The 16,697-nt window shown below is 37.2% G+C and overlaps 1 protein-coding gene across 2 annotated transcripts in view; it reads right to left on the bottom strand.

Annotated features, from left to right (window-relative positions):
• The window catches only part of EPRS1 (glutamyl-prolyl-tRNA synthetase 1), a 67,965-nt gene that overhangs the window by 36,715 nt on the left and 14,553 nt on the right, over positions 1-16,697 (bottom strand). The window contains exons 8-16 of one of the 2 annotated variants that reach the window (XM_036841345.1): positions 15,852-16,044; positions 13,857-14,028; positions 12,213-12,446; positions 11,077-11,161; positions 10,597-10,656; positions 10,278-10,298; positions 5,638-5,748; positions 2,202-2,338; positions 575-782 (exon numbers count right to left, since the gene is read on the bottom strand). In XM_036841345.1, the coding sequence (XP_036697240.1) occupies positions 575-782; positions 2,202-2,338; positions 5,638-5,748; positions 10,278-10,298; positions 10,597-10,656; positions 11,077-11,161; positions 12,213-12,446; positions 13,857-14,028; positions 15,852-16,044 (1,221 nt within the window). The remainder of the gene's footprint in view (positions 1-574; positions 783-2,201; positions 2,339-5,637; positions 5,749-10,277; positions 10,299-10,596; positions 10,657-11,076; positions 11,162-12,212; positions 12,447-13,856; positions 14,029-15,851; positions 16,045-16,697) is intronic. The other variant, XM_036841356.1, reaches the window with a different exon arrangement.

The raw sequence follows: 16,697 nt of genomic DNA, 5'->3' as shown, positions 1-16,697 counted from the left end.
TCAGAGCACTAAAAACAACCCTAAGATGCAAGCAGCTTTTCCAGCAGCTGCAACAGGATATGTTAAAAACTTTACTACTTAAGCACATGCAGTAAAACAGTGAAATATTAAAATAAATAACAATTATTTATTATATTTCTAAAAGTTAACATTTATATACTGATGGGCTTCATGAACCTTTTAACTAACTTGATTGGTGTCTCTGCAGATATAAAGAAATCTCCCACTATAAATATGAAGTACAATGCAAGAAGCACACACAGACCTAGCTGAAAGGCACGCTGGCACAGCACTAAAGCACAAGGGTTCTAGAGCCAGGAGGCCTGGGTTTGAACCCCAGCTCTACACCTTATTGCCCGTCCTCAAGCAACTTACTGAACCTCACTGTGCCTCGGTTTCTAGAATTTGTAAAATGGGAACATTATTCTTTTATATCGTTTTCAACAAAATTCTAGAAATCTTTTCCAGTTTATCTGAGGAAACAAATACTTAAAACTAATGTTAAAAATTCTAAAGAACAGGTTATACTGATACAACAGAGGAAGAGGAAACAGGGTTTCTTTCAGGAGGCTACCTTACTGTTCTTGTTGACATACTGCTTAAAGTCCTCGTCTTTTCCCAGTACGGGCTTTGTGATCAAATGCTCGTAAGTGACACAGATTGCTGGGACAGGAAGAGCATGTTCGGTCTCGGCAAGCCATGTGATCTTAGTGGTTTTCTTATAGTCTTTGTTCTCCAAATTCAATTTTGCATCAAGAGACACAATTTTTCCTTCTGCATTTCTAAAAATAAGATAGGAAAGTGTTTTCAGAAAACAAACCTTAACTGCCACAAATGCATTATTTTGTTCTGTACCTGTGATAAATCGATAGGGAATTTTCTTTGGAAAAATTTCAAATAAAACATTTATTTGAGTTTCTAGTAGGTGCCAGACATTAACTGGTTAAGAGATGAATGAAGTAGAGTCCCTGCTATCAAGATACTAATATTTGGACAGATCCCCCATACATCTGATGAAGAACATGAACATGTTTATGAATTTTAAAGTCACCTGGAGTAAGTATTTAAAAGATCTTTACGTCTTTTTTCAGGTTTAAAAACCTAAAATACTGTATTTCAAAACATTTATCAATTACTTGACATCATATGTAATGACAGGACAGTTGAGATTTCAGAGTTTACTAAATTAATCTTAGCATACTATGTCCCACTTGTGTAATCTTAAGAACAAACTGGTAAGTGTAGCACACTCTAATAACTGGGAAGTTCATATTCACCACAAAACGATTAAACTTAGAGTAGATTTTAGTGTCCATCAACAGAGGAATGGATAAAAAGATGTGGTACATATATACAATGGAATATTAGCCATAAAAAGGAACAAAAGTGGGTCATTTGTAGAGACATGAAAGGACCTAGACTGTCATATAGAGTGAAGTAAGTCAGAAAGAGAAAAACAAATATCGTATATTAACCCATACATGTGGAATCTAGAAAATGGTATAGAGGACCATACTTGCAAAGCAGAAACAGAGACACAGACGTAGAGAACAAAAGTATGGATACCAAGGGGGAAAGGGGTGGGGTGGGAGGAACTGGGAGACTGGGACTGACACACATACACTATTGATAGTAGGTATAAAATAAACTACTGATGGGAACATACTGTATAGCACAGAGGACTCTACTTAATGCCCTGTGGTGCCCTAAATGGGAGGGAAAGCCAAAAGGGAGGGGATATATATATATATGTACGGCTGATTCATTTTGCTGTGCAGTAGAAGCTAACACAACATTGTAAAGCAACTATACTCCAATAAAAAAAAATTTTAAATAAAAAATAAAGTAGACTTTAGGATAAAGAATGTTATACATACAAATTCTGTCCAAAGGATCTCTCCACCATGCAATCGCATTCTGAGAATTAGATGATAAAAGGGGGGGCCTCAAGCATTAGAATTATTTTTTATATCTACATGTAGTCGTTTTCAACATCACAAGCAATATCCTAATACCCTATTAATGTAATGAAACATATATGGGAAAAAAACTTAATGTGTCCAGAATTTGCAGCATCTATGCCTGGGTAGATGTACCAGCCAGCATCATGAATGGGTCTGAATTAGGTAATTTTTAATAAATGAATAAACATAAAAGACTTTCCTTCCATATTTATTTGAAAACAAACAAAAAGTTCTTACTTGTGTATTTTAGTAATGTTGATGTTGCCCCAATTTATAAATGTAACCGTCTCACCCTCTGACAACGTCTCTGCGTCAGCACCTTCAATGAAAACTTTAGGACTATACCACACGGGTTTCAAGCCAACATCAGGATTCTGATTGATAAAAAAAAAAAAAAAGAGAATGTTCGTTGAAACAACAACTATTGAACCCGGTATGAAATTTATACATTCATTCATTTTATTCCTTAACAAAAACAGAAGTCATCTGTATTAGTTTGATTCCCAGCTCTGTGACCCTGGGTCAGACACTTGACCAATAATGTACTGGAGTCAGATGAGGTGGTCTGCCCCTGAGATTACTTCCAGCCTAAAACAATCATTCTTTGTTTTTAGAGCTAAGACAGTATTTGTCTCACAGTGTCCCTCCAACCAGAATCTGCTTTGCTAGCCTCAAAAATCTCACTGCTTTTGCAGCAAAGGAGAAAATAAAGTCATTCCTCATCAGTGGCTGTGGAACAACACTATAGGAACAGACGTCATCTTAGCAGGAAATGGTAGATCTTTCACATTTTAGGAGACAAATTTTAAAGACAGTAGCATACATGTATAGAAAGACGAATTTTCTGCCTTTTCGGTATGTATTATATGAAGAAGAAAAAGAGATCCGGAAAATAAAAAGAATGCTATATTTGTTAAATTTCAGATTTTTGTTTGACCGAAATCAAAAGAAAAAAAAGTGTTAAGAAGATCCTTTGAATAAATGTTAAATAACATGCGTTCAATAATTGTTCATTGAATGCACCAATGGACTTGAAAAAAATCGGTATGTTGCAACAACTTATACTATGCTGGGCTCAGAACAGAATACTGACAGGCTAAATACAGAACACTTTGTGAAGGAAAGGATAATGAAAATTCCACAGAGCAAACTGAGCAATCCAGTCATCATTTAAAGTGTTTCCTAATCAATTAGTTATTTAACTATTACTTATTCTTTATTATTACAAATAAGCACCCTTAAAAGTTTTATTCTCAACGTTCAAATTTTAAAACATTAAGCTTCACATTTAAGCTAACTGTAGTGGGCAGTATGATACTTCAGAAACCACCATTCACCTGGCTGAACCCATCAGACGCAAGATAAAGGCAACGGTAAAGCCAAATCAATCTCACACTCACACTCACACACACACACACACACACACACACACTCTCTCTCCCCAGATCTTATTAGGAGTACCCTTAAAATAAGTCTTCCAAATTAAAAAGAAGCTAATGTCATACAGAGAAAGGCAATCATAGGCTACCACTTAGAACATTTATAGCTCTTCATGAAGCATATTATCTTGCATGTGAGTTAGTCTATGAACATAACATAGTTATGAGTAAGGTTATGAATATATTAGTCTATTAGTATACGAGTGAGTTAGTCTATGGACGTAAGCTTCATTGGATAATAAAGATATTTACAGACAGCTCACAAAGCTGGAACAAAAGGATCTATTTTTGCTTCAAGACTATCAACCTAGCAGTTATAACCATGTGAGACAACAAACATGGCTTAACTAAGAGGAACTCCCTGCTACCTGTATTTAAGATTTATATTCTGAATTTAGATAGACAGATATCATTGTCACTTCACTGATATTTTCTAAAACACAGCCAATGGCAGCGTGATAGACTCTGGACTCAAGCTGTGATTCAATACTATTAGGTAAAATGTTTTGGCTTAAAGGCAATAGCGAATAACCCAGCTAACAGAGAATGCACCTCAGCTTTCACACAGAGATAAGAGCATGGATTATATAATACCTCCAGGAAGAAATAAATTCTTATTATACACTAATATGCTATCTCCACAAAATAAAAAATAGGCACCAACTGAGTGTAACAGTTCTGTGTGATGTGCTGTGGACAGTAATACCGCTAGAATAAATTTCTTCAGTAAGAAATCCACAAAAACATTTACTTCAATTAGTATCAAATTCTTAGACAGCTCATACAATTCAACATCAAAAAAACAAACAAGCCAATTTAAAAATGGACAGAAGAAGTGAATAGACGTTTTGCCAGAGGAAATGCAGATGGCCAACAGGCATATGAAAAGATGCTTAACATCGATAATCATCAGGGAAATGCAAACCAAAACCACAATGAGATATGTAACCTTGCACCTCTCAGAATGGCTATCATCAAAAAGAACACAAGTAACAAATGTTGGCGAGGATGTGGAGAGAAGAGAACCCTCCTACACTGTTGGTGGGAATGTAAATTGGTGCAGCCACTGTGGAAAACGGTATGGAGGTTTCTCCAAAAACTAAACATAAAACTACCATAAGACTCAGCAATTCCACTCCTGGGTATATATCCGAGAAAAACAAAAACACTAATTCGAAAAGATACATGCACCCCAATGTGCATAGTAGCATTGCTTACAATTGCCAAGATATGGAAGCAACCGAAGTGTCCATCAACAGATAAATGGACAAAGACGTGGTGTGTACACACAAACACACACACACACACACACACAGGAATACTCAGCCATAAAAAAGAATGAGATTTTGCCATTTGCAGCAACATGGATGGACTTGGGAGGCATTATGCTAACTGAAATAAGTCAGACAGAGAAAGACAAATACTATATGATATGACTTACATGTGGAATCTAAAAAATACAACAAACTAGTGAATATAACAAAAAAGAAGCAGACTCACAGATATAGAGAACAAACTAGTGGTTACCAGTTGGGGAAGGGTGGGGAACAGGACAATATAGGGGTGAGGGGGTGGGAGGTACAACAAATGGGTGTAAGATAAGCTCAAGGATGTACAACACGGAGAATATAGCCAATATTTTGTAATAACTGTAAACAGAAAGTAACCTTTAAAAACTGTATAAAAAAATTGAAAAAAAATTTTTTTTTAAATTAGTATGAAATCCTGACAAATAATGCTGGATCAAAAATGATCCCCAGGGGCTTCCCTGGTGGCGCAGTGGTTAGGAATCCGCCTGCCAATGCAAGGGACACAGGTTCCAGCCCTGGCCTGGGAAGATCCCACATGCTGCGGAGCAGCTAAGCCCATGTGCCACAACTACTGAGCCTGCGCTCTAGAGCCCGCAAGCCACAACTACGGAGCCCACGTGCCACAGCTACTGAAGCCTGCGTGCCTAGAGTCCGTGCTCCGCAACAAGAGAAGCCACGACAATGAGAAGCCCGCGCACCGCAACAAAGAGTAGCCCCAGCTCTCTGCAACTAGAGAAACCCCGCACACAGCACCAAACACCCAACACAGCCAAAAATAATATAAATAAATAAATAAATAAATTTATTAAAAAAAAAAAAAAAAAATGATCCCCAATCATGCTATTGCCACCAAAGCACATTTTTCCCTTTGATTATCCTGCTCCTTTAACAGACAGAACAACATTGGTGAAACTGGAGGGTGACCTTTGGGTGTTTGGCTACTTCTTTCATCTCCTCCTGGGCCTCGGGGATGTTCACTGGGATCACCTCTTTCTTCAGTAACGCGACGTATCGTGGAGCCACCGGGTCAATAACCTGCAACAAAGGCATTCTTGTGTTAAAACATTCAGATATTTTTTAGAACTTCATCAATAAAATAAGTAATAGCACAGGAATAACAACTGGCATTCTTTGTTACTGCATTTACTAATTTTTTGGTTTACCAGCTAACTCTTCTCTAACATTTAGCTGTCAAGTAGAAAAAAGAAAAACAATCATAAACAAAGACTGCACGAAGGATTTAGAGTTCCTTTCCAAGAATAACTACTGACAAGCGAAAAGAAACCAATAGTTAAAGCATAATATTAGAAATATTTTGAAAGTAATTTTTAACTCTGATATTAGAAAGAAAAATTATCCTGTGGGGTTATGTAACAATCCTACAGGTAAATGTGATACTTCATTTTGTACTGTTGGAGAAGACTGTTTTGAAGGAATATAGATATATGTGTTTTAGTATCATTTTCTATAAGCAGTGTTAGGCAACACACCACCATCAAAAGCAGAACAGCATTAGGTCACTATAATAAGGCAATTCTATAGATTAAAAGTAAACAAGTATTTCTACTGGTCTGCATGCTGTATATATACACACGTATATAGGGACCACTGTGTTCCCAAGGGCCTGGCACATGCAGGTAATCAACACATATTTACAGGTTAACTGAGTGAATGGTAGTACTCATTACATTCTAACCTACTCTACTTCCAAAACAGAAGCAGCACCCCTTCTGGATCCGATGTATCTTTCTCATTTCACTATTCAATTTAAAATTACCCATGATGACCAATCACAACAGCAGTATTTAGATACTAAATAAAGCATTTGGAAGAAAAACGTAGATAGAAGCAAGTGTGGAGTCCAATAGCTAAGTAAAGTAATAAAAGTCATTTTTTTCCCATTAGAAGGATGCAGGAGATAGTGGTACGGATAATTAAACTTGGCTGTGTCTTTTGGTTTATAGTGGGTTTTTGTTGTTGCTATTGTTTGGCTGGTATTTTGTTGTTGTTGTTTGCTTTGAGAGTATTTTTCAGAAATTCTGAGTGAACTTAGAGAAGAAACCATGCTCAGAGGGTCAGTCAGAAAAGTCTGAAAAGCCATCTAACTTCCCCTTGATTGCTACTCCCTACCTGCTTATATTTCATGCCAGTACTAAATAAGCACCAGCCTCCCTCTAAACTTACTATTTCATTCTTTCCTTCCTTGAGGTTTAAAAGTCATTCTTGGGCTTCCCTGGTGGCGCAGTGGTTGAGAGTCTGCCTGCCAATGCAGGGGACACGGGTTCGAGCCCTGGTCTGGGAAGATCCCAGATGCCGCGAAGCAACTGGGCCCGTGAGCCACAACTACTGAGCCTGCGCTTCTGGAGCCTGTGCTCCGCAACAAGAGAGGCCGCCACAGTGAGAGGCCCGCGCACCGCGATGAAGAGTGGCCCCCGCTCGCCGCAACTAGAGAAAGCCCTCGCACAGAAACGAAGACCCAACACAGCCATAAATAAATAATAAATAAACCCAAAAGTTAAAAAATAAAAAAAGTCATTCTTACTGGTTAACGGTTCCTTCTTTCAGCTTCTACTGGGTTAGAATGATCACAGGTTTAATTTGTGACTACTCAGTTTAGTATTTAAGCCAGTAAGATACAATTTCTTCTTTTAAAGAAGCCAAAACTAGATGATCCAACCTGAGAAACTGACTTCAGTTCACTGCAGCTCAGCTTCCTCAACTGACAGAGTAGAAAGCTGTTTCTCACACTTGACGGATTGCAATGACCCCTTAGGGCGCTGGCCTGCGCAGAGTCTCATGCCACTTAACCCTGACTGTGACTCTAATGTCTGAAGTTAAGTCTGGAAATCCATTTTTTTTTTTTAATAGATCTTGAAAGCAGTTTTTAAATTTTATTTATTTATTTATTTATTTATGGCTGTGTTGGGTCTTCGTTTCTGTGCGAGGGCTTTCTCTAGTTGTGGCAAGCGGGGGCCACTCTTCATCGCGGTGCGCGGGCCTCTCACTATCGCGGCCTCTCTTGTTGCGGAGCACAGGCTCCAGACGCGCAAGCTCAGTAATTGTGGCTCACGGGCCTAGTTGCTCCGTGGCATGTGGGATCTTCCCAGACCAGGGCTCGAACCCGTGTCCCCTGCATTGGCAGGCAGACTCTCAACCACTGCGCCACCAGGGAAGCCCTGGAAATCCATTTTTAAACAAGCATTCCACAGGATGGTTAGGAGCAGACAAGTTTTGGAAACCTTGGATTAAAAGATTTTAAAGTCTTTTTCAGTTCTAAAATTGTACAATTCTCAAAATCTCTGGATCAGTGGTTTTAAATTACTCCAAAAGGTCCAGAGACTCTTCTTCTGAAGCTGAGGGTTCTGCACTGAGACAAGGGTATTAAGAAAATGTATGATATTAGAGGTCAAGTCCCCAGAGTTTTCCCCAGTCAGTTCCAAAGCCCTGGCAGTCAGGCCTTCACACTTCTGGCAACTTAATTGAAAGAAACTCCTCTGGAAAAACTGCCTAGTCCAAGAGATGAGATGTAAGGTTACTGACGTCGAGGCTTTTCAACTAACCGGCCCAGCCAGACCATCTTACAGTGAGGCACAGCTGACAAGCCCAATCTTTTTCTCAGGGCTTCCAATCCCTCTCTCAGTCCCCTGTGTTAAAGATGAGCAGATAACCAAGGCTCACCAGACGTCTAAGAAATGCCTTTAATACCAAAGAAAAAACAAAATAAACCTGGAGGAAAGACATAAGAAAAAATACCATTGATTATATTGTAACCATGAAACAGAACAGGAAGTTATTCTGAAAATTCAAAGCACAAACGAGAAATCTTAGAAATACGACAGCATAAATGAAAAACTCAACAAAAGTTGAGAAGATAGGGCTGAGTACATCTACCAGAAAGTAGAGCCAAAAGATGAGATGGAAAATAAGAGAGAAAACAAAATTAGAGCAACAGTCCAGGAAAGCCAACATGTGCTCAAGAAACGTTCCACAGAGGAGAAAGACAACATAGTGGAGAAAACAACAAAGAAACAGAAGGAACTCAGGAAAATTTCCCAGAACTGACGGAATGAGCTTCCAGTCTGGAAGCCACATGTTCTTCCAATGGATATGAATGAAAACAGACCCACCCCAAGGCACATCATTGAGAAATTTCAAAGTGAAGAAGCTGTTCATATAAAGGTCTCAAAAATCTTCATCCCATGCTCCCCTTCTCAGGGAGTTACCAGAGGATACAGTACAGCAAAGCAAGAAGGCAATAAAAAGAGAAGGAAGATCCAAGAACCAGATGATCCATCACAGAAGAAAAGCTAAGGGAATTCCCAGGATGATGAGGAAGATTGACCTGGGAAGACAGCTGTGCTTCAGAAGTTAACAGGCCTCTCCTCTAGATCAGATGTGAGCAGCACGAAGGCCCCGGCAGAGATGTCTCTAAGGTGAAACTGAGATACCTGAGGCACGAGAACATTTTGGCAGGAAATTTAGACAACTTGCGCAGAGTCTGAGATGGAATTAGAAAATTAAACAAATGAGGGAAACAAAACAAAACAATTAGCCACAAGAAAGCCAACGAGTTATGAGAAAAAATAGGAGACCTAAATCCTCATCTTCCCTTGTGGAAATTAAACTGATGATGCCTAAAACAAACAAACAAACAGAAAATCAAGAAGAAGCAACACACACATCTCATTTAGAGATATGGGCAATAAATACCAAAACAATTATCTAAAAGAGCTGAAAGTGATTTATCTAGGGAGAGAAAATGGAAGGAAAGAAGACAGGGGAATATGCTGTTCATTTAACAGACACTATAGAATTATCGGCCTGTAGTGAAATGTATTTCTTATATTTGAACTAAATGTACATGGATTATTAATGAAAAGTATTCCAATGTTAACTCTGCCTATAAGTTTTGAATGTATTTATTAGTAACTGCAGCAACAGAGCGAACCAATTAATAATTCCATTATGTATCCAAAAACTGACTAAACACAAAAGACTAAATAAAATAAATTCAAGACACATGCGAGACAAGCAACTATTTTTTGAGGCAAGGCATCAGCACAATCAAGCAGCAATACAAAGAAAAAGAATTTACAGAACACAATCACAGAAACCATAGTTTAAAACATGGCACTTTAATGATTTGCCTTATTATAGTGTCTAAGCATCTGCTTCCAATTAACAATGTCAATATGCAGTATTCCTCATTTGACTTTTATTTAAGACACAACTTTTTTTTTTTTTAAGCTAGATTCAATAAGACACAGGGATCATAATTAACGAACCTTCAATACAATTCAATGAAATCTGTGACTTTAAAACTCTATGTCCTCTCAGTAAACAAGGGAACAGTAGAATGGAGTTAGCCAAATCTTCCCTTTGCCACTAAGAAAACTAGAGGACATGTTTTTTTAAACTAGGAATAATGCATTTCAGTGGGTCTGTATAAGCAAGTCTCATATAAATGTGATTGTGCTTCAAAGCTGTATAACATCTCAGGTTATAACATGTAATATGCTAAAAGCTATGTGCTAAGTAAGGCAAATAAAAGCATTAAGTAATACCTTCTTACAGAGAGCTCGCAGCTTGAAAGCAGAAAAATGAAATGCAAAGTGTTCAAAAAAGATTTAAGGAAAAAACTGTTACCATTCCCCGTAACTCCAAGTTTGTTTTAATCATTGCTCTTGTTTGGTATAGTTTATAGGCTTAATGCACTTTATATGTTTAAAAAAGTAAAACATTCCATTTTCCTGAAAAATCTGTAAAACTGTAATATTCTTCACAAAATTTTCTCTACCATGAGCACACTAATGAATTCTACATGTAATCTATTACTTAGGAGTTAGGCATGAAAAAAAGAGGACCAGGAGTCAAAACATGTACCTTTTTGTTAAATGCCCAAATTTTGTCCCATTCCATGTTCACAACTGAACGTGAAGAACCCTAGAAAAACAATAATAGAACAGTTTAAAGGGCAAGAAGTATTAACCAGAATATTTTCTTTAAGTTAAGCATGCTAGAAAATAAACCCAATCAATACTTACAAGTTTACTTCCACTGGAATATAAAACTTAGTATGTACACACTAATCTCGTTACCCTGAGCAGTTAGAGTCATAACTGTTAGAGTCACATGTTTCACTGGGTAAAAACACCACAGCTGCCTTTGTCCAACCCTAGCATAGTTTAGGACATTCTCAATTTTCCACTATTATAACAGTGTTTTTTTCAAAAACACTCTGCCCTTGCATTATAAGCAACAAGCAAAGAACAGAAAGAACAACAGGAATAATAAAGACTAAAAGGATATTATTAGATACTTAAAAATCCAAACAGAGAAGCTGGAAAAGAAACTATAACTCACCTGAGCAGCAATAAACTGTTTCAGTCCTTCAACTGTCATCCCTCTTCTCAGCACACCGCGAACCGTAGGAAATCGTGGGTCATCCCTGGGAAATACGGCAAGTTTTAAGAACCAAGGAGACTTTTCTAACGTGTAGGTGCAGAGAGTACAATATACCTTACTGCATAACATTATATTCCATTTGCTAAATATTTGGACTAAGAGCTGGTTATAATAATTAGGCAGATCATAATACCATTGAGCCCAAGTTCATGGAAGAAGAAAGCTGCTTACTAGTCAAAAATTACTCAGTAAAATAAACGCACTACTGGAAACAGTAAAAGTACATTTGAAAAAAGACAAAGGTGACATCTTCAAATACAGAAAACATATGCATTACAACATTTTTATTTGCTTTTTATTTAACAAACATACAAGGTCCCTATTCTACATATGACCATGAGACACAGATAAGAGATGGTTAGCCTCTCATTCATGTACAAATACACTTTATAAAGCCTTTTGGGTTGTAAAAAATATGCATGTTGGTTATTAATATTCTGCAGAGATCTGCAAACTTCAGTAAGTTTGCAATAACATCCTTTGTATGCGGCCCAAGGTAAACTTCCCCTTTATCAAATTCAGCTCCACAGTAAAACAGTCTAAAATTACATATTATTCAATATATACTTAATATGTGTCACTATTACATGATGCTAATAAAAACTAATACACACGTTCGTGTTAATTCAGGTAAAAAAAAACATTCTTAGGCTTATAAGTATGGTAACCCAACTGAACAGGTTTCATTTACATGGATACATGCCTCTAAGATGATTTTAGTTTTTATACTCATTGTTCTCATGGAAATCCCATATAGGTTATTAATGTGCTACAGAGATTTTCAAACTTTTTCTAGTCCCAAACATGGACTCCATCTTTGTGCTCAAACATGGGCACTCCATGTTTGCTGCATTAAAGCAAAAGAGAGCAGTACCTGAGAACCTGGATACAATAAAGACAAGGAACAGAAACCCTATAGCCCTATCCATTTCAACCCCTCCCATTCATCCTCCCCAACCCTCAAAGCAGTTTAAAACTTAGTGATATACCATGTCCTGACTTCCTCTCAAAATTCTAGATAACAGCAAACATACCATCCATCTACTAGTCCTTCATTGACAAACCATGTGAGCTTTCTTTTGGATAGCACTGTGTTGTTGAGATTTAGCCGACTATATTCCCAAATGTATGGTTTTCTTATGCCTAAAGCTTCAATAATCCAGTAAAACTGTTCATCTCTGTCATGGTATTCTGTTGTTCTCAGGGCATGTGTAACACCTTCAATGCTGTCAACTATGGGGCAGGCAAAATCATATGTCGGATAAACACTAGGAAAAAAAGTGAATATGTAGAAAATCAATGAAGGATTTTACCCTTTTCACCTTAGATTAGGCATTATAAGCAGCAGTACTAATTTAAAACATAATTCTTTACAAGGTAAGAATTCCTTAAAAACCAACAGGTGTTATGACTCATAATACTCAAAGTACACCAAAACATTTTTTTTAATCAGACTTTGAGGACAATGAATCAATTACCCACTCAATACGCAAACAAAAAAGCAAATATGCAATTTAACAGACAATGGGATACTGGCGCAGTGAATTCTATAATCACATTTCTGTAATGGCCAATGTATATCATGGTAAGAAGCAATAATAATTTCAAGGGAATTTAGCTTTTCAATATCTTAAATAATCCCACACTCAAGTAAATCTCTAGGTTTAATACTTTCATAAGTAAATGCATTCAAGAATAGAATGTTTCCTTCTCTGACAAGTAAAAGAGAAGAAAATTATTAGGTTGATTAAAATTCCATTTAGGATGGAATAGTCTTAAAAACAATTTCTGTCTAAAATAATATACACAACACATCCACAGTTTCCATTTGAATTTTTAAAAATATATTATTGCATTATGCCTTCTAATTTTTAAGATACAACTTCACTAAGATGCTACTGCACTATGCTTTGCAATTATTTGATACTGAAAATGTGTACCCAAATTCACTTTTCCAAATGTATTCAAAGTATCTGCTTAGTAAACAAGGAGCAATTGTCCTGTTAAAAATGAAGGACATATATATACACACATGAAGTGTTTGTCCAGATACAGATACACATACCTGTACCCACAAGCTTAAAGAAAGTTACATTAGCTACTCAGGAAATCATTTACATTCACCAATCTCTTCAGAAGTTACAATTCAGCATTTGTATGTAGTAGGCTTCTTCAAAGTATAAGAAAATATATTCTACGGTTACTTTATAAATTAATGGCCAGGTGGGGGCGATTTAAAGAAAAAAAAATCTATTAACCTGAAAACCACACAGAAAACTAACCAAAATTAGAAAAAACACGATACTTTCTTTTTCATATTTCTTTAAATCTTCTATCATGTTTACGAATAAACTTATGTCTAGCAGAATCAAAGTTTATAATAGGAAAAGAAGTATCTTCATCTAAAGAAACACACCACAGTATACCTGATCAATACATAAAATGCAACTTTAGGCAGACTCAAGGACTTCTATAGATGGAAATGATCTTAGACATAACCTAGTATAACCTTAATTGATAGGTAAGTAACGAGAGGCTACATGCTTTACCGAAGGCCATGAATGAACAAAGATCCAGATCTCTTGACTATTCTGCAGCTACTCCCTACTCCATGTTTACAGAAGCATCAAAGCAAAAGCATAGTAAGCTACCGAGCATAATGAATGAAATACACCTACTTGTATTTATTTCCAGTTCTTGGGTGTGGTTGAATTTTGCAGCGATAAAGCGTTGGGTCCCTCATGCACCCATTGTTACTACTCATGTCAATTTTTGCTCGCAAACAGCAGGACTGACCAAACTGGCTTCCTTTTTTCATTTCTTCCCACATTTGTAGATTCTTCTCAACAGCTATAAAATGATAGTTACACTATAGTTTATCTAATGTATTACTAATCTGGTTGAATTCAAATTATTTTAACAGCCTTATAATTTGACACAAATTTTCACATTCTGATTTTATAAGCACACCCCACTAGTTTAAAAGTACCGTAATAGTTCCAATATCTGATACCAAGAGTAAATGCATTGTTTTTTTAATGAAGAAATTCCACAGAACACTTAGGAAACGTACTCTGTATATGTTTTAGAAGTCAATACATTCCACTGATGTAGCACCGATGAAGGGTAAGAGATGATGTCTAAGGCCTGAAGGCTTCTCTCTGCCAGTGTTTTCCATGTTCCCATCATGGCACAACTGGCCAGTCAGTCGCCCCCTCCAATTTAACACTGGGTGTTTGAAGCAGAAGCATTCTGTTCCTTTGCCACCTCATACCCAATGGACAGACCGGTCTGACCCAGCCCAGGCATTGGTGCTGCAGCACATGCCCATCTAAAGAACATATCTCTGGCTGAGAGCCTGAGCCCCTTGGCTCCCCAAAAGCACCTTCAGTCATTCCAGCGGAAAGCAGGATACTCTTGGATCCCAAAAAATGAGAGATGATAGAAACAGTGATACAAGTTTATCCCAGGGAAAAAACTCTATATCCCCACTGACTACGGTCCTACTTATGTCAGGTAGGTACCTGCCCCATATGAATAAGAAAGAACTGTTAAACAATGATTCTCTGTGGAAACTACTGAATATACGACGGACACTTTACCTGTTCTCAAAGAATCAGGTTAGGTCTAAAAGTCCAGTTGTTAACTATCTCTGAAAATGTAGAGAAACATTTAAAAGGGGGTAAAAAAAAAAAAAAAAGACAGACTTCCATAACATTTTGAATTTACTACACTTCCCAAATGTGACACTCAAGATTTAAGTATAGTGCTTCCCTGGTGGAGCACTGGTTAAGAATCCGCCTGCCAATGCAGGGGACACGGGTTCGAGCCCTGGTCCAGGAAGATGCCACATGCCGCGGAGCAACTCAGCCTGTGCACCAGAGCTACTGAGCCTGCGCTCTAGAGCCCATGAGCCACAACTACTGAGCCCGCACGCCTAGAGTCTGTGCTCTGCAACAAGAGAAGCCACCTCAATGAGAAGCACGTGCACCACAATGAAGAGTAGCCCCCACTCACCACAACTAGAGAAAGCCCGTGTGCAGCAACGAAGACCCAACACAGCCAAAAATAAATAAATTAATTTAAAATATATATATGTATATTAAAAAAAGGCTGGATAATAAGATTAAAAAAACTTAAAAAAAAAAAAAAGATTTAAGAATAGTAGTGTGGAAGTTCTGGAACATAATCACAGAATAAAAATAGCCAGATTCAGAGCTCAGGAACAAGTAATAACAAAGATATGCTTTTTTGTTAAGTGATATTTCAGACATTGGGTAGCATCAAGCTTACATATTATATTCACATTTACTCACACGCTGACAGGAAGATTTGGGTATGGCTAACATTCTCATCAAACATTCTAATCAGAAAGGCTCAGTATTTAAATTGAGAGAACTACAAAAAGTTGAAGACGAAATCACATGGAGTGAATGCAATGCAAAAGACTACAGGTAACAAGTGAGGTGCTGAGGGCACACGCATGCTAACCAAGTAATAACAATGTAACGATGATAGAGAAAGAGAAAAGATTTCTCAGAGATGAACTAACATATGAAACATATTTCCAAATGTGTTTCAAACCAGCATCTTTCACAGAAATCATTTTCTACTGAAGAAGCAGAATACAAGAAGAATATCGATTAAAATATAAAACACTAAGTGTGCCTTACAGTTTTTTCTGTGTTTGGATTCTATCCTCTGCTCACGTTCTGCTTTCATCTGCTCAGCAGGAGTATCATCCACATAAGCCTTCCCTTCCTGAATTAGCTTCTCTGCATATTTCATTATAGTTGCAAAATGATCCGAGGTGTAAGTGAATTGATCTGGTTTGATATGCAACATTGCAACATCTTCCAAGATAACCTGCAATAAGAACCCAAAATAACCATCTGTTGATCTTTTGCATTTTCTTGTGTATTTTCAATCCTTGACACTGCATTTGGGCAAATGTAATAATACACCATCAGTCTTACAGAGCCTGGAAATGGCTGTGGAAGTTGTATGATATTAGATCAGAAAAGAAAAAAAAAAAAAAAGAGAGAGATATTCATTATACTAGCCTCCAAATTTTCAGCTGAGAAAGCTGATCTCATGGTGCTTTCCATTTATTCTGGAAAAGCTGATTATTATTGGTCATGCTGACAATTATTTGCCCTCTCTTTGAATATATTACAGTGCTTCTGAACAGATGATATAAGAGGCTAGGAAACCTTCACATTTTCCAATACCTACTTAGTGTTCGTTTCATTCATAAAATTATATGACAAAAAGGAAACCTGCCTCTAGTGACCAATTCATTTAAGAAAGTGATACTTGTAGGAAAATGTAACACTTAAGTAAATTCTACAACAGCTGAGGAGGAAAAGAATAAATCGAAGTTTTTTGGCATGGGAGCTCAACAATTCTTGGCTTAGGTCTCAGGCAAAGAATATACAGATGAGCAAAAGAAGCAGCTATGAGAACAAACTTAATTTATTTTCATACCATGAAGGTACCAGGTCACCCTCTTAATTTTA

This window comes from Balaenoptera musculus, chromosome 1 (genome assembly GCF_009873245.2).
Source record: "Balaenoptera musculus isolate JJ_BM4_2016_0621 chromosome 1, mBalMus1.pri.v3, whole genome shotgun sequence".
Lineage (NCBI taxonomy): Eukaryota > Metazoa > Chordata > Mammalia > Artiodactyla > Balaenopteridae > Balaenoptera > Balaenoptera musculus.
Note: the sequence above shows the minus strand (reverse complement) of the source record. Positions and strands in the feature narration are given on the sequence as shown.